The sequence below is a fragment of the Acinonyx jubatus genome, chromosome D3 (assembly GCF_027475565.1).
Source record: "Acinonyx jubatus isolate Ajub_Pintada_27869175 chromosome D3, VMU_Ajub_asm_v1.0, whole genome shotgun sequence".
Taxonomy (NCBI): domain Eukaryota; kingdom Metazoa; phylum Chordata; class Mammalia; order Carnivora; family Felidae; genus Acinonyx; species Acinonyx jubatus.
The window spans coordinates 36892502-36910709 of NC_069392.1; the positions used below are offsets into that span (position 1 = coordinate 36892502).

General features: G+C 41.3%; 1 protein-coding gene across 11 annotated transcripts in view; it reads left to right on the forward strand.

The window, feature by feature from the left end:
- L3MBTL4 (L3MBTL histone methyl-lysine binding protein 4) overlaps positions 1-18208 on the forward strand; it is a 442148-nt gene that overhangs the window by 269482 nt on the left and 154458 nt on the right. For all 11 annotated transcript variants that reach the window (XM_053205899.1, XM_053205893.1, XM_027068534.2 and 8 more), the window contains one exon: positions 9162-9264. In XM_053205899.1, coding sequence (XP_053061874.1) covers positions 9162-9264 — 103 coding nt within the window. The remainder of the gene's footprint in view (positions 1-9161; positions 9265-18208) is intronic.

Sequence of the window (18208 nt, forward strand, 5' to 3'; positions counted from 1 at the left end):
TAACATGTGCATGGCTACCCTAACTGTCTCTTAAAGCTAGGAGTAGTTGATTTTAAAAGTTCACATATATAAACCTGTACAGGTTTTGAATATAGCAGTTGCCTATTAGCATAGCAGAGTGAATAGAGCACAGGTATGCAAGTTAAGAAGCTTGAGTTCTTGTCCTAACTGGCATAATATGATTTATGATCTGGCACAAGTGATTTGACCTCCCAGACCATCATTTCCTAATTTGCAAATATAAGAATGGTCTAGGTCAGGGGTTCCCAACCCAATGGGGAACGCCTAAATAAGATTCAAAAGCTTACCCCTGGAATTCAGATTCTGTGGGACCTGGAACTTTATTATATATCCCAATATCTCTGAGTCCTTTCCAGCTTCGAATGCCATTAATGGGACCTCTCTCCTCAGGACTCCCAAGCTTTCCTTATCCTGCTGTGTCCATCATCTCTGGTCCATAAACCAGAACTTGTGGAACCTGGTATATTCCTGTCCTGCTGCTTTGGAGTGCACGGAAGAGGCAGGTACCATGGACACTTGCAGTCATAGCCAATTAGCATTTCATGGTGGGGCCGTATAATGGGAGCTTTCTGTCCTTCTCTGAATGGAGCATTTTTATCTCTATGATGAAAGTGGACGTTGTTATTTGCTGTTTTGTTCAGGCAGCACACAGGAGATGCAGCCTATTGCACGGAGCTCCCTCTGGGAAGCACTGACACGCAGTAAGTGCTCATCCTTCTCCCTCAAGCCTATAATCCAAACTAGTTCAAAGCCACCGGTGGATAAACTAGTGCACAGGTCTTGGAGGGAAGGTGAGCTCCTCCTTCCATTTCATCCAGGCATCTATTATAGCCATCAGCATTGAGAATTTCCTTCCCACTAGAAACGTGGCAATCCTGCCAAGACCGTACAGAAGTTACTCAGTATGGGAATGTCATTCATTGTAGAATTAGGTTTAGGGCAGAAGCCACAGGGAGAAGTGTACCTGTTAATTATATACATATAAACACACTTTCCAAAGAACTCTCAAGATTTTTTATTAAGAGCAGTTAAAAGCCTATGGGTAATGGAAGTTCTTAACGTGGCCGAGCTAGGTCAAGGCTAATTTGAGGAGTGATTATGAATGCCAAAGTTCTGCTTTCAATGTAAGGTGCAGGTTATTGGAACGAGGCTGTTGTCACCCCACTTTGGAATCTGGAGTTACAGAGTATGTTTAATTCTTCTCAATATTTTTTCCTCTTGGTAAAAGGGGAGAAGGCAGCTCAAGGATTGGAAAGCTCAAAAACAAATCACGATACAGTTTTTGACACTTCTTATCTCCCTTCACATGAATAAGAAAAATCCTAGGAATAAGGAAGGCATAGTTACCACCCTTTTGGATTCTATTTAGTATCACGTTGCAGGAGGTAAAGTAGAGAGGGAGGAGGAGAAGCGGGGAGGGGTTCCAGCATTTCATGTCTAATAGGTGGGAGTAATTCATTTACATAAAGCAAGTACCAAACTAGTCATTTTTTTAAAAAGCTGATTTCATATAAAAGGCAAACCAGGGGAGATTCAGGACAAAAGAAAGTAGTTTTGGTTTTTATAATAGCTTTGAGAGAATTCATGCAAAGTTAAGATTTAGAAGACAAGTGCATCTATTTTTATTTCTTTTTTAAAAGTAATGCAAACAATGAAACAGGACAGTCTAGGGAAGTGGTTTTGTCTTACTTGCTGTTAGACACCATATTTCCCTCTGTACCCCCCCCCCATAAGGTTATCAGTTTAATTCAATTTAGTTTAGTTACCTGCAAACCAGATGTTTTTTGTGTGTGCCAGTAATGCCTAAAATTTTTTTCTACTCCTAAAATTCTGTGCTTCTGTGTTATCTATGAGGACCTCTCCCAGTTTTTCCCTTCCACAAATGAAGAGTGTTTTCCAGATTTTTTGAAAGGTTAAAAACTGGGTTACAAAACAGGTTGGCATTTTATGAAGGCCTATGCTATTCAGTAATATGAAAAGAGCCTAGTTTTGTGTATTTACATAGTTGGGTACAAAATGATGGCACAGAATTTTTTACTTTAAAATGCTAGGGTGACATATCTGAATGAGAGCTATCGCAAATCTATGTTCCCCCTTTGCTCTGTCATGTCAGCCATCCTCATCATGACTCATCATTACAGCCATGTGTCAGTCAACACCATTCACACTTTCCTCACTGCTTGTCCCCAGTGCTGCTGGGGGCTTATGTCAGCACAATACCAGATCTAAAATATTTCATGCACATATGTCGGATGGGACCATCTCGTGTTACAGCAAACCCCAGGTCTCCCTGATCCTGTGCCCATACTGAAACATGAGATCTAGTTTTTCTGGGATCCTCGTGTTATCAACCAGTCACCCACCATATTAACCTGTCTCTTCCTTAAAGCTCAAAATGTGATAATGCATTTTATATTTGCAAAGAAAATCTTTGCCCACTGTTCTGCTGTCTCCTTTTGAATACTGAGCAGAGCCCAATAGAACATGATCCACTTTTTACCATAACTGCTCCCTGGGAAACTGTGGGATCTATGAAAGGGCTTTCAGAAGGTCGTCCATTGAGGCTACTCCTGTCTGTCTCGCCCGTGGGTGGTTGTTTTCCTCCCCTGGTGGAATAAGTGTCATTATTGCAGCCACTGGTCCCTGGGACTCTGGCACATTTCTATTCTTGTCCTGCATCAGGTGGATGGTTAGTTTGCCTTCCTCTGTGGATATTGCCATTGCTGTATTTTAAGGGTTGTTTTTGATCATCAGGTTAGGCAAAACAGCCACTTTTGTAGGAACCTTTTCTTACTCTTTTGTTGCATTTTCTTATCACAAAATTACTGTTCTGTTTTACTTACGTATCATGAAATCTGACAGTCTGCAGCCTAGTCCAAGCAACCATGGTGTGTGGTTACATTATTTTCTTCTTCTGTTTGAGAAACGCGTTATTATAGCACAGTGGATATTTATGGTCCTTAATTTCATTAGGAGGTGAAGAATAAGGATGATTAGTCTATAATTTCAGTTTGAAAGGTATGCTTACTATTTGCATTCTCTAGCACTCAACAGTAATTATTACATTAAATCTTAACAAACTACAATATAAATTTCCTGGGGGCAGGGTGGGGCAAAAAAACCCAGGATCCTAACCTAAAAGTTTTCCATCCAAAATAAAGATAGTGAAATCTTAATTGTTTTAAATGGGAATGTGTGCATATTTGAATAGTTTCCTTTATTTATTTCTTTTAAGGTCCAGATTTAATTCTGCCTGCTCCATTCTTAATCTCTGCTGATGCTCTCGAGGCCGGTTTTACTGAGAAAACTAGAGCGGTGGGTGGAGAACTTGGCCATCCTTCTCCTGTGGCCACTGGCACACCCTTCCTCTGTGCAGGCGCTTGCCTGGGCTCCCCGTTTCCTGAGCCTGGGGCAGCCGCTGCGCACATGGTGTGCCCACTCAAGGGTCTCTCCCACCAGTTACACCCTCTCTCCCTACACTGTCAGATTTCTCTCTCCTGGAACATCCTCCTCATGACTCAAAAATTAGAAGAGAAATATGTTTTCGACCGCGAACCCACTTTTATACTGCCTTTTATATTGAAAGTCCTCAAAAAAGCTGTTTAAACTATCACTTTCGTCTTTTTTTCTCCTCCACTCTCCTTTGACCTTGAGTCAGGTTGTTGGTGCCCGGCTCCCGAAAATGGTCTCCATTCCGGTCCCCACAGCCCCATGCTGCACACCTGCAGCTGGGGAGCAGGTCCCCTTTTCATGGCACCGTGGTCACAGCCGCTGACACGCTTTCTGGCGCGCTGGCTGTGCGTCCTTCTCTGTGGAGCATGCTTGTCTTTGCCTGGCTGCACCTTCACAGATCCTTCCTCCTGCCCTTTTAGTCTCCTTGAGCAGTGTTTCCCAGAGCTCAGTCCTCAGGCCTCTTGTCCTGCAATGACACTAACTCACCATGGGATCTCACCTAGTCCGTGGCCTTGAGCACCAGGTGTAGATGCCTTGGCTGCACCAATACCTCTAGTCCCAGCCACAGGGCACAGCCTGCCCCAGGCCCTCTTTTCGTGCACTTCTCAAAGAACGGGCCCAGTGAGTGTGTTCTCACTCATTCATCAGCCCTCTCTGCTCTCCAGTGCCCCGCCTAACCTAGAATGTCGCTTTGGCCCATGGGACCTCATCTCTTGCCCCCTTTCCTTTGTGTGGCTCCCACCACACTGGCCTCCCTGCTGTTGCCCCAGGTTGCGTTGTGCCCTTACTCCACGTAGGGTCCTGCTCACGTGTTCGGGACTTCTTCCCAGACTGCCGGCCTTAGGAGCATCCCCACTTCTGCCCCATCACTGTTCATGACTTGCTAGCACCATCACTGTGCAACGGTCCATCGTGTTTCTCATTTGAGTGTTTATTCTTTGGCACAAGCACCAGGGCTCCAGGGGGACAGGTCTCTCCCTTTGGTCTGCTGCCGTGTCCTTGGTACCCAAATCCTGTCTAGCACATAACAGGCACTCAGTATCTCTTTAAATGTGTGAATAACCCTCAGTGGCTACTCAAAAAAAATAACTTAAAAAATAATACTAGGAAAATAAGAAGAAATAAGGTATCTTAACTTGTCTGTTATTAGTGACATTTACATCTCTCCCACTTTTCTGTGTGTCCTCTAGTGGATATTACTACCCCATGCTAAAGTCATTTGTCTATGAAACGCTTGTTAAATGAATCAGGTTGAACGGAAAACTTTTTCAGCGGTGGGTAATTAGTGTTGAAATGAGGCTGGGAACGCTGCTGCTGGATCCTCGTGTTCTGATGCGGGCCAACACCAGCGTGGAGCTCACATGTGCACTTAAAGGAACGGATCATCAGAGTCAGAATTGTCATTCTGCTCCCGGTCAGCTCTACACCAGATAAAATAACAATTTGGAGAGGGAACGGCTTCCTACTCAGAAAGAGGGCGATGAGCTCAGCCTCTAACCCACATGGAGTGGGATAATGAACGTTTTCACTCACATCACTCAGGGTCACCAGTTTGGGCCATTTTGAAATAAAGGACAGTTCCCCTTCTCATTTTCTAGAGATGGGTGCAATCTTTAATTTATTGATTTTTCCCTTGAAATCTTATATCTTCTTTACATGACAAATAGGTCTAATGCCCACATGCAATTCTAGTTTTTGTTTTAGAAAAATTACCTAATTTCACAAAAGCAAAAACAAAATAAAATTGCCGTTTCATCGTGTGGACTTTTCAGCTGCAGGTAACACAAAAGTCTGTTTACAATGGTTTAATCCAAGAGAGGGTTATTTGTCCTGCGTGACAGACTCTGATGTGGTGGGTCCACCCGGGCACGTCCCGGGTCCAGGTTTGTCTTCCTTTGTTCTCTGCTTTCTTCAGCTTTTGCTTTTGCCTTTGTGCTTGTCACCTCATCAGTTCCTACCTCTGTGTCCCACGTAGGTCAAAGAAGGAGGACTTGAGGGAGCAAAGCATCACTGGCATCAGCTTTACCCTTCTGCTTGGAAAGAAAAACATTTATAGACATCCTTATGTTGCCTTTCCCTTAGGTCTGACCATCCTAGACAGTGTCAGATGACCACATCTGGATGTGAGAGGCTGGGAAAGCCAACCTGTCTAGCTGGGCACGTTGCCATCCTGAACCAAATCAGGGTTCAGTCGGCAAGAAAGAAGGGGATGGATGTTGGGTGGGAAATTACAGTGTCTGTTTATGGCAACCACGTAGTTCCATGTGAAGGGGGCTCCGCAAGGACATTTTACTTCCTGTATCATGTGAGTGTGACACAGTTCCCTACTCAGATAATTTACAGACTATGAGGATATTTTCCATTTCGTTTTGTCTTTGCAGGAGGATCTCTGCCATTAGGTTTACTCCTGCCTGAGTAAAATTTTCATAGAAGACTTGGAATAAATTAGGACTTACTCATGCTGCTTTATAGTAGCTCATAGTATTCAGGAATAGAAATCTAGAGATTGATTTTAGACACACTAAGCTCTGCATTAATTTATTCTTATTTATTACAGAGACTAGCCCACAGCATTGTGGCCAGTATATACCAAATAATGCTTAGTGGGTGTTAATTGTTGTCTTTATGGTCCTTCCTCATTTGTAAAACATACTTATTCGGTATCTATTGTGTGCCAGTCGCTGTTGTAGTGGGTTCTGGGGATACAGTGGTAGACACATTAGATACGGTCAATGTCCTCACTCTAGTGAAGGGAGACAGGAGATCAACAGATACACTAGGAAATTAATTTCAGTTAAAGTGGCAAAAGGAAGGCAAGAAATGGTAAAATGTTCAGAATGGTCTCTCTGAAAAAAATGATTTCAAGTTGAGAACATTTTCTTCTTGAGACCTAATTCTCTAAATATCCAAGTTACAAGGAAGATGTTCTTGGTGAAAATGAAATTATTTTCTAGGGAACAAAATATTAATTTTATCACGGGTTCCCTTATCCTAGAGGCGATAATATGAAAAATTGTTGAATTTACAGGTTTCTTTTCCCCAACAGATGGCTGTCTAATTCACCGTTGAGTCAACCCATTAAACCTCATCATACAAAATCTACCAAGGAAATTTTTAGATTCCATGCATTTTTATTGCATGTTCTTCTCGACTCCTTCTTTGTTTTGACCCTTGCTGTGGTTCTTAATGTAATAACTCTTCTCATGATAATTAAGGTGATACCCCTCCTTAAATATGTAACAAGGAGAGAAATGTGACCCCTGTCAGGGCTCTGGAGATAAATATGCATTGATAAAGATGTAAAAGATCACTCTAAGTCTTAGTCTAATCAAATGATAGTCCTGAAAAAAATACTGAGGAATCTTCACTAACAGTTTATCGGAATGTTGTCCACACAGAGCAACACCTGGGCTGACTGATGGAGAGCATTTGTTTGTTTATAGGTTTAATATTTCAGGATTTTGTGATGGTGGCCTTGGAAGTGTATTGTGAAGCGAAGTTTGGAGAAAAGTCTACCTATAGTCTGTGTTTCTTTTTTACAGACTTTTAAAATTTACTGACTGACACAAACATACTTCTTAATTAGAGACTTGTTTACAGTTTTTAAACATAGATTCCTTGGGTTTGTTTAAAAATTGTTTCTTTTTTAAGGTTATTTCCATAAAGCTACCCTTGGATAGGGCAACTCTTACTTAACCTCAAGGTGTTTTTGCAAAATTATGAGAGCAAAATAAGTATCTAGGAAAGACTTGCTTGTTGCTCAGTAAACTTAATGAAAATGTATTTGAGGTATAAATATTTATTGTAACAGCCTGTAACATTTGTTGTATATATCCCGTGAGCCTGTATATAGCCAGTGAGCATCTATGGCATATAGTTGGTAAATGAGGCTATAGAAGTGGATGGCCCAGGAACATATCGTGAGGTTCTCTGACATTTTAAGGTTAACTAGAGGAGGGAGATCTGGCAAAGGATATAATGAGAGGATGCCCATATGCAGTCAGGGTGTGATGTCACCAAAGCTTGTAGACAATAACAACTCAAGAAGGACGAGTGATTAATAGTACAAGGCAGGGAGTGTGATACCTACTCAGCAGCGCATGTGGGGCTTAATGCGGAGAGCTCATTAGTGACCTCAGAAGATGGATCTTGTTTAAGAAGTGAGATGTGAGGAAGCAGAAGTCACTTCTTTGAGAAGTTTGGCTAGGAAGGGGAAAAGAGTAAAAACAGCTCCTGAAGGGGAATGTGGGGTCCCAGTAGAGTTTTACACTTTTCTTTTCTGTTTTGTTTTGCCTTTGTTTCTTTGTATAGAGGAGAAACTGGAGTTTGTTTAAATACTGGTACAAAGGATCTGGTAGTTCAGGAGTGATTAGAGTGAATGATAGCCTAAAGACCCCGGAGGATGAGGTAGATAAGACCCAAACAAAACTGGTGAGAGACTTCCCTGGAGAGGAGAGAGTGCTCCCTGCGCCATGATGGCAAGGAAGGAGGGGAATGCTGTATGCCTGAGGAGAAGCTCCTGCTTTCTCAGTGGAGGGCAGGCAAGCTCAGCCTGCCAAAGGGTGGGGGTTAACAGAGGCTTGGGAGAGTGGGGAGGGGCTAGGGTGACATTGGAGACAGTAGTTTGGGTAATGGTGAATCTGCAATGCTCTGTAATTTTTTCCAGAACTTAGTCATGCAAAACACAGACCAGCAGGATAGTACCACTGACCCAGGGTTGGCTCTTTGTTTTCTTTTCACAGCCACTTGTCACAAAAGGTCAGCGAGGCAGGGGGTTTAAGTTATTTGCAACAGAGGGTAAATACTGGTTGCCACCATCTAAGACAAGGGAAGAGAGTTGTGATGGGAGAGGCTGAGGATGGGAGAGAAGGGAATTCGTGGCCTGGAAACTCCCCTGATGTTGAAGCAGCAGCAGCAGCAGCTGGGCTACCTGAGCGAGCAATCTGGGAGGATGCGATTTTGTCGTCAGATGGGCTGTTGGCTCCGTGCTTTTGGAAGCAGTGTCATTTTGGGTGATGGCAAGATCCAGAGGGTTTTCTCTGGAGGGAGAGCAGACGGAGGAGAATCACAGATCAGAGAAAGAGGGTTTAATTCCTGATAGTCTTTAGAGAGAGATTGCCTCTTGGGCTTGGCAGAATTTATCTCTGGCCTATAGTATACTAAACATAGTATTAGCATAGTGTAGTATGGGTTCTTTTTTTCAGCTAGCTTTGACAGCTACTTGAGTAAGCATGGGTGGGGCCCTGTTTGCTCTCTTTGGTGTGCTTCATTTATTAGCTGAGTTTCTGTCCATCATTTGGGGGAGCCCTTTGCTGTGGTTGAGTGGGAGTTTCAAGGGAACCACAAACCAGACGTCACCCTTTCACACTCTTATCTTAGCTCATGGTTATATTGCCTTTACCAGCGTTACCCTCTGAAAGAAATGAGCGAATGTTCTCATATTTTTAAAATATTTCAGTGCCTTTATGTTTTGCTCTGCCTCAGATATTAGTTGCATTAGTGTTATCTATTACAGCACTGATATTTTCTGCTAAATCATGTTATAAAACCTCACAGGTATCCAGTAAGTGTTTTAGTGATGGTTTGTGTTTAATTTGCAAAGTCTCAATGAATATCATTTACATATTTTAGTCTTTTTAGTTCTTTACTGAGGGTGTTTTCAAGGTATGTTCTTTTACTTCCTGAAGGAGCAAATGATGTGAAAATCCTTCCAGGTCAAGCAGTTTGTCCTACTCCAGGGTGCCGAGGAATAGGCCATATCCGTGGTCCACGGTATTCAGGACATCACAGGTAAAATTTTTTCTTGTTTAAATTATTTCAAGGATGAATTGGAACATTATGCAGATTAGCAGCTGTAGGTAGCATCATAAATGACTCTCTTAGAGCCAGATGCCCTCCCATTATACTCCCTTCTCTGTGTTCCTAAAGTCCCTCCTTGACATTTCCTGCTGCCCGCCCACCTCTGCCCTTCCTGGAGACTTGTTGGACCCCTGAGGCCTTGCCCAAGCCACATCACTTCCCCCAGCCTCTGCTGACACTTTTCTAAGCCAGTGCCCATTCCATCAGATATGCTCACCATTCTGTGTCCCACCCCAGGCCTGAATTTGCTCCACACAAGTGCTGAGTCCTGCTGTCCTCTAGAGCACTTCTAGAACCTCTTGCCCTTTCCGCCTTTTGTTTTTATCCTTCCCCTCTTTCTTTTTCTCTATGTCTTAATCCTTTGGAGATGAGATGATTCTGTGATAGAATATAAAATAATGAGTGTGAAGTTATACTGTAGCATATACCCATGTTTTTAATATTTCATAATAGTATACGGAGAATATGCGTGTAAAGAAAAGTAAGTACAGATAAATCCGTAGAAGTCTGTACTGCTTTTTCTGTTTTCATCAGTTGGTAAAATAATGCATGGATGAATTATTCATATTGGTGATCTAGTTACAGAATATGTCAACTAAAAAAAAGTTTGCTAAAATACACAAGTAAATAAAACAAATATCATAGATAAGTATAAAGAGAAAGGAATACATTATATAATGCGTGAAGCAAAAAAAAAAAATATTTGTTTGAATAGAAGAGATCCAAATGGAAGTCCTGACTTTATCAGGTGGTTGCAATCCTGGAAACAAGTGCTGAAAACAGTTCTAAATTAATCAAAGCAAATATTTCTATAATAAATAATGGTAAATACTCCCAAATAGTCTAAATGAACATATTATGTGTGTAAGTACAATACTAACACTTAAAAGTGTATCACATAGTATCCGTAAAAAAGAAATAAAGACACGCAAACATCTTGGGTACGTGGACAAAGGTGTAGGACTTGAGGACCAGGAGAGTAGAGTTGAACCTGCTGGAGACCTTGTGGTATTGTGTGGGGGAAGGAAGAAAAGAGAGTAAAGGACATACGGGAGGGAAGGGGGGCAGTTGCATCATTGGGAGAGGGCTCTCTAGTGTGTGAGGACCCTGTTGGGGCAGAGAGAGGCACTTTTCAGACATCCCCAGGGGTATATGGCTATGAAGAATCTTCCTCAGGCTTTTCTTGTGTGCTTGCTGTTTGTTTGTTTGTTTGTTTGTTTGTTTGTTTAAATCTAGAGCTGCAAACTCCAATATGGTTAGTCACTAGTCATATGTGTCTGTTTAAATTAAAATTAACTAAAATAAGACAAAATTAAAACTTTAGTTCCTCAGTCACACATAGCCACATGTGCCCTTACTGGACGGCACAGGAAGTTCCGTGGAATGGGCCTGAGAGAGCTTACCATGTTCTGCTTTCTCATAGTAGATATTTGAGTGGAAGGTATTTCCTGATGAAATAACTGGTCACTTAGTGCTTCCTTCAAAACTTGAGTCATTATCCTGAAAGTCAGCGAGACCATAACATTGCAGTTGGTCTGTCCCTTGGTTCTTTCTGGAGTGTACCCTCCTGAGTCACTGGGGCTGAAATAACAAATACCACCCTGGACAGCTCCTTAAGATTGCTGTGTACCTCAGCCAAGGTCTCTTCTTCTACTTCATCACAGCTGACTTGCCTCCCACGCTGTTGCCATGTGTGCCTCTCTTGCCTCTCCCTGCTTGGATGGATCCTGAAAACACTGTGAACAAAGTCACAGTGGATGTGCTCCACTTTGTTCCGGCAACTTCCCAGAAGTTTTCTCATTCAGAATGACACAAAGAGGTCCAACTGTTGCTGTTGTTTTTAGTGTCTAATTATGAATAATATTGAAAATGTACGACATGATTTCCTCCATCCACCAAGTAGCTTTTAAAGCTTGGCCTCAGAACTTTTGAAGAGACTAAAAGAATATGGAAGTAGAGTTTAAAGAAAGGCATTCTATGAACCTTAGGAGAAAAATGAAATACTGCACATATGTGGTCGAAGAATGGGACATTTTTTAGGGAACTAGAAGGCACAAGGCATTCTTTCTTGAGAGCTTACGATTCACAGGGCTGTTCAGGGAAACACCTACATGATTGGGTCTTGGCTCTTCTCCTACGATAGACCTTGTTGTGATAGTGCCAGGACTCCTGTAAGTGAAAGTCTTCAAAAGCTTAATGATTCCATTATCTCAGAAAAGGAAAATAACAAACAATGAGTACCTGTGATGAGTTTCTCTCTAGAGTGGAAAAGACAAAAATTAGACAACTGGATGATTCTTGAACTTGCATTTAGAACTTATAAGGCATTTACACTATCAACTAAATAAATCCTGACTTACTTATGAAAAGAGCAGATAGAAAGATCATTTTCAGTGACAGGTCTTGTCTTTATCAAGTTTAGTTTTGAGATGCTAGGGTCACTCATTGACTGACTACATCCATTTTCAGTTAATACATTGATTTATTTTTAAAACACCAACTCTTATTTTCAAATATCTATAGGTCATCCCATTCTAAATATCATTGACTAAGTTAGTCAATGTACTGACATAACTATAAGTATAACTTAATTTGCTTCAATTCTCTTGAACTAGTTGGGCAAGAGCTGTTTTGATAAATCATATTCTCTGGGGTTTATCTTCCTGTATTTCAATTATTGTAGTCTTAATTTTACATAGTTCTACAAGATGAAGAATATCCCTCTTCAGTATGTATCTTTGGTGGTATTTGTTGAGAATATTACATACGCACACACACCTAACTTCACCTGCTGGGAATTTGCCATAACATACCCCAAAGTTGTCATTGTACATTTTGCTTCTTATATGTCAGTGAGATGGTAAGCAGGAGATGAGAATTTTAAAATGCTGCATTCTCCCAGGACTCTAAATGTGCTGTTATACTCATCTCTAGTTTGAGTTTCCTGAAGCATGTAAGTTAGGCTTACATGCTCTAAAATGAAATCATTTTTCCTCTTGTCATAAACATACATACCTTTACCAAGTAGTCACCATTCTACAAAATGCTTTCTACAGTCTCTAGTCCAGAAGAGTTTTAGGCAAATATTTTTACATTTAAAAAAAGAAGAAAATCATACAACCAGAAACCCCTCCAGCTTCACTAAGGCCTGTATGCAACAGCTCAATTGACTTCTGCTTCCAAAGCCTTGGGGAATGCTTGCAAGTGGAGAGCCGTGTTACGGAAGACAGCGATTTCAGCTGCTCTTCTCGAAGATACTCCCAGGCAGCAAAGTGCTTGCAAGGAGTGAATCATGTTTTTACCATTTTATGTCAGAAGTTCTGATTCTGATATTGAAGTTCCAGTGTTTTGAAAGGAAGTAAACAATGTTCTTAAAAGAAGTTGTCAGCGTCTTGTTTCGTGCAACTGACAAGGAGAGCCGTGACATCAGGACATCACTGAAGACACTGAAAACAATACAGCACTTTAAGAGATCAGGTGGGCCTCTTGGTGTCCTTTGTAGATGGATTTCAGACAGGTTTACTTTAGTTTTCATTAAAATAGTCAAGGGGGTTAACAGTAATATTCAAAGCTGTTTGGAGTTCATGTAAAATCTGCATAAACCATTCTTTGAGAGAAATTGCATCAATTCTTATCAGTGTGAAAATGAGACGGGGCACACAATTATCACACAATTTACATGTGATTTGAATGAATTTACATAGTGAATAAAATGAAGTAGGTGTGTTTGTTACCATAGAAATATTTAAAGATTACAATATTTAGACTACAAGATGTAAACTTACTTTAAGCCAGGGTCCAGGATTCGACAGGCAGTTGTTTTTTTCTAAATGAGTAGAATGTAGACTTGGGAAGACTGGTCTACCTCTGGGTCGTAAAATGTACAAAAGTAGTTTATTTAGGAGCTAATAATTACATTCTTTATACAAAGAGCCGGGTATTGTTACAATGTAAGGACCTCTGGCCCTGATGTTCTTGTGTGGGTCCAGGACATACACTGCTCATGTCACACCGTAAAGAACATACTAGAAAAGGGGCATCTGCTGCTCAGAAGTGAGGGTGTCTGGTAAAATCTAGGATGTTTTTGGTGATTTTCATGGAAACTTATGGCACAACGCCTCTATTCAAGATTTATCTAGAATCGTTTTGCCAGTAGTGTATGTGTGTGTGTGTGTGTGTGTGTGTGTGTGCGTGTGCGCACATGTGTGCCAGGAATGTATTAATGTGTGGTATGTGTGTGAATGTGTGTTTATATGGTATGTGCATATGTATGTGTGGTGTGTGTGTGTTGGGGGGGTGGGTGCAGTGGGTATGTGTGTGTGGTATAGTGTGTGGTGTGGGGTGTGTGTGGTATCTGGGTGTGTGTGTGTTTGTGGGAAGTGTGCTAGGGTATATGTGTATGTGTGGTGTGTGTGTATATATATATATGTGGTGTATATGTGTGTGTATGTGTATGCGGGGGTGTGCTAAGGGTGTGCATGTATGTGTGGTATGTTGTGTGCATATGTGTGTGGTGTGTATGTGGGGTGTGTATGTGGTGTGTATTTATGTTTAAGACTTCAGGCAAGCCTGAGTTGGACTTCCAGACCTACCACTTAGTATGAACTTTAGAGCAAATGACAGTACTGTTCTCCACCTCAGTTTTCTAATCTGTAAATGGGGGGCTCTGCACAAAAAGAGGTTGAGTTCGCAATGAGGTTAAAGCAGTCAGAAGCCTTTATTCACTGTCTGGTACAGAATCATACTACTGAAAGCAGAACTACAGGAAATATAAGGAGAAACAGTATGATAGGAGACTTGAACTCCTCCATTTCAGACTACGATAGATTACTTACGCAAACAGTAATACAAATCTACAGAATCTGAATAACACGATTTTGAAAAGGAAGAAGATTGACTGAAAGATATATATCAAACTGAAAGCAGAATAAACTACTTAAAAGCAGTTTTAAAAACTCAACTATTAGGCCACAAACAATAAATTCTGAAAAGCAAAACAGTTCAGACCCATTCTCTGATCAAATGCAGTAAAAGACGCTGTTGAGAAAAACTCCAGTCAACTCAGAAGACATGCAAAAAAAAAAAAAATCACAAGCAAATCATAGGATCAAAGGACAACCCAAACCTGAATCTCAGAAAATCTGGATTTAGCGTAATGAGAACACTAAGGATACAAACTTTTGGGATATCGCTGTACCTATGCTCAGAGGCAAATTATACCCGGCTGTTAGAAGGAAGAGGGACTGGAAAGTATCCCCCACACTGAGAAGGCACTTTGAGACCTAAAAATGAGGCAGGCCACAACATCATTCCACTTGCAGAGTTCTGTTCAGGGTACCTTACCGAGGGGGACTGGCCCTACTTGTGTCCAGGCGCCCGACAGCTGATCCCCGCCCCTATTCTCTACCAAGTCTGGACCTTACACCCCTGCTTGTATAGAGGAGGGGCGTGGTGGTGCTTTCTGTCTGCCAGGGACCTGGAGGAGAAGGATCTGAGAACCAGGGTCCCCTAAGAAAGGGCCCAGGGGCACGCTCCTGGGCTTCATGTACCATTGCTCTGACTGCATAGGTACTGGCTTGTTTTAAATCTCTGATCACCCTTTTGGGGCGCCTGGGTGGCTCAGTCGGTTAAGCGCCCGACTCTTTATTTCGGCTCAGGTGCTGATCTCCTGATCTCACAATTTACGAGTGAGCCGTGCGACGGGCTCTGCGCTGGCAGCACGGAGCCTGCTTGGGATTCTCTCTCTCTCTGTCTGTCTTTTTCTCTCAAAATAACTAAACATTAAAATGTTTGTTTCAAATCTTTGATCACTCTTTTAATTGGGACTTGTGGAACTCCTGGGTCTGGCTCTCACAGACCTATCTCCTGCCGTTCTTAGAAGTAGGTCTTACTCTTCAAGGGTAGCATTTCCCGTGCTGTCCTGTCTCGTGGGTGGGTTTTGAGCCAACGGTCCCTGGTTGCAGGGCAGGGCGGCCTCTGCACACAAACCCCTGCCTCTAGCCTCTGAGCCCTGGTAGCCTGCCGCGCCTGCTCTGACTCTGCTAGGGCCCTCCCCCTCTGGCGCTCCTCTCAGCTGCAGCGGGGCCCCTCGGGTGGTCCACCCCTCGCGTCCCCACACTGGCCACTTTCCCTACCTTCTGTCCCGGCCCTTCTGAGTGACCCGCACAGCCACGTTCCTGGGGCTCACCTGCCTCCTGGAATTCCCTTTGCTTCCTTGCTCTTTCTGTCACATACTTTCTTTCCTGGCTTTCAAGTCTTTTCCCCGGTTTATTTTCTCTTTTTGGGGTAGGATTTGTGGGAGGTAGTTGGGTTATATATATTATATATTATATATTATATATTATATATTTATATATTATATATTATATATTATATATTTATATATTATATATTATATATTATATATTTATATATTATGTATTATATATTTATATATATGTTATATATAAATATCTGTTACCTCTCCTTATAAAATATATATATTATATATATGTATATATATACATACATATACATATATGTGTATATATATATAAAATATCTGTTATTTCTCCTTAACCACAGTTGTTTACTTGTGGATAGAATTCCAGTTGGAAACCTTTTTCTTCAGAATATCGAAGGCATTGCTCCATTTTCCGTCCATTTACCAGAAGTCAGCTGTCATTCAAATTTCACATCAGGAAAGGATTGGTCACCCTCTTCCTTCATCCCGCCCTTTGCAGGAATCTCATGCCCTGGACATTTTCAGAACTTTCTCTGTATCCCTGGTGTTCTGAACTAAGTTTTCGTTCATAGGTTCAGTCTGCAAACTCATTTCTTTTGTTTCTAGGAAATGTTTCTATGATACTTCTGGAGTGATATCCTCTTTTCTGTGTGCTCTGCTTGCTTTCCTGCAAAAGTGCTTGGATGTTCTCCAGCTTAAAATCCCCTTTCTTTTGTTCTCTTCTATGGAATATCTCAACTTTGACTTGCAATTCTTTGATTAAAGTTTTTAAATGCACTATGACTTTTTTCCTGTTTCTCAGAGTGCATCCTTATTTTCTGATTCATTTTTAATTGCGTCCTGTTCTTTTTTAAAAATATTTTTAAGTTTATTTATTTTGAGGGAGAGAGAGACAGGGAGGGCAAACAAGCAGGGGAGGGGCAGAGAGAGAGGGAGAGAGAATTCCAAGCAGGCTTCACACTGTCAGTGCAGAACGGAACTTGGGACTTCATCTCACAAACTGTGAGATCATGACCTGAGCCTAAATCAAGAGTTGGATGCTTAACCCATTGAGCTACCCAGGTGCCCTGATTGCATCCTGTTCTTGTTTGATGGACTTTGTGTCCTTTCTTTACTCTCTGACAGTATATGAGACTATTGTTTTCTTGCTCCCTGCATCTTTTTTTTTTTCAGGTACTTGTTTTCTGTTTTAGAGAGAATGTGCATGCATGAGCGAGTGTGAGCAGGAGGAGGGGCGGGGGGGGGCGGGGAGAATCTTAAGTAGGCTCCACACTCAGTGCAGAGCCCGACTGGGGCTCGATCCACGATCCTGGGATCATAACCTGAGGAAAATCAAGAGTTGGAGGCTTAACCGACTTGAGTCACCCAGATGCCCGGCACTTGTGTTTTGACTTGGGTTTTGGTGGGGTTGGTTGGCCTCTTTCTGTTACGTGAACGACATTTCCCTAATCCCAGTAGTCCTGTGTGTTCACTCTTGAGAGCGAGGCACCAGAAAGCTGGTACACAGCTTTGTATGCATGCTTGGGGCCTGCCAGCTGGTGAGCTCCATCCACTGGTCAGGCAGGGACAGAGCCAAGGTCGAGGAGACCATCACCGGCAGTGAGCCTCCTCTTCTAAGTTCCTTCCAACAGACATGATGCTTCCAAACATTTCCTAGGTGCTTTTATGCCATCCTCTCCCTGCGGACTCTTGGCTCTCACCTGATCCATTTTCCAGCTTCAAAAAAATGTGTTGACTTACATGCTATCATTTTTTTCTCTTATGCTTTGTGTTTATGCATTTATACCTTCTCATTGTTTTATTTAGTAATGAGAGGAGGGACTTATCATCAAGGAGAAAGGATAAATTCAATTTTCCAATCTGCCATTTTTCTCTAATGTATTTTTAAAACTTGGTTTACTCCCCAAATAATAATTTAGCTAATAGTATATAACTTTATTTCTAACTCTTTGTTGTTCCACCTTATCATAATTGCACCTTCTTCTTGGTATACATAGAAAATAAAAGATTGTGTAAAATGACTTTTTATTTAGCTTGGCTCTGTAAATTTTATGAATTTATAATGGCTGATTGGAATACTATGTTTAAAAAATTCTCAAAGGCATGGTTTTAATTTCATATGCACAGTACTTCTTATTTATTGTCGTCTACAGTTAAAACTTTATCTTCCCAAGACAGTGCCTTTGTGACATGTGTTCCCTTTATCTGACTCCTTTGTCACTTGGCCTGTCATTTTCTTTGACTTTATGTAACCACATGGTGAAATTGAACTGGGTAGAAGTTTAAAAATAAACTTGTAGATGTGTTTTTACTTTAATAAGTAAAAAGAAAAAGAATATCTGACTTTAGATAATACTTTTAATTCTCAAAATGACATGATTAATTATCCAGTTTAGTAAAAGCATTGATAAAGTAATGAAAGATCAGCCATGGGTCTTTAAATCACTTCTGTCCATTACTTGGAATTATTGAAGGTTAATGTATATGTCTGATTTTACTCATTGGGAAAAAATTATGTAAGAATTCTGATTTTTTCCTTCCTTGAAGGAAGAGGATTGCATATGGAATGCTTAGATTTATAGCAACTGAGGCATTTATTTCCAAAGATACTATATTCTTTGACATACTCTGTGGATTTTACCAAGTATAAAG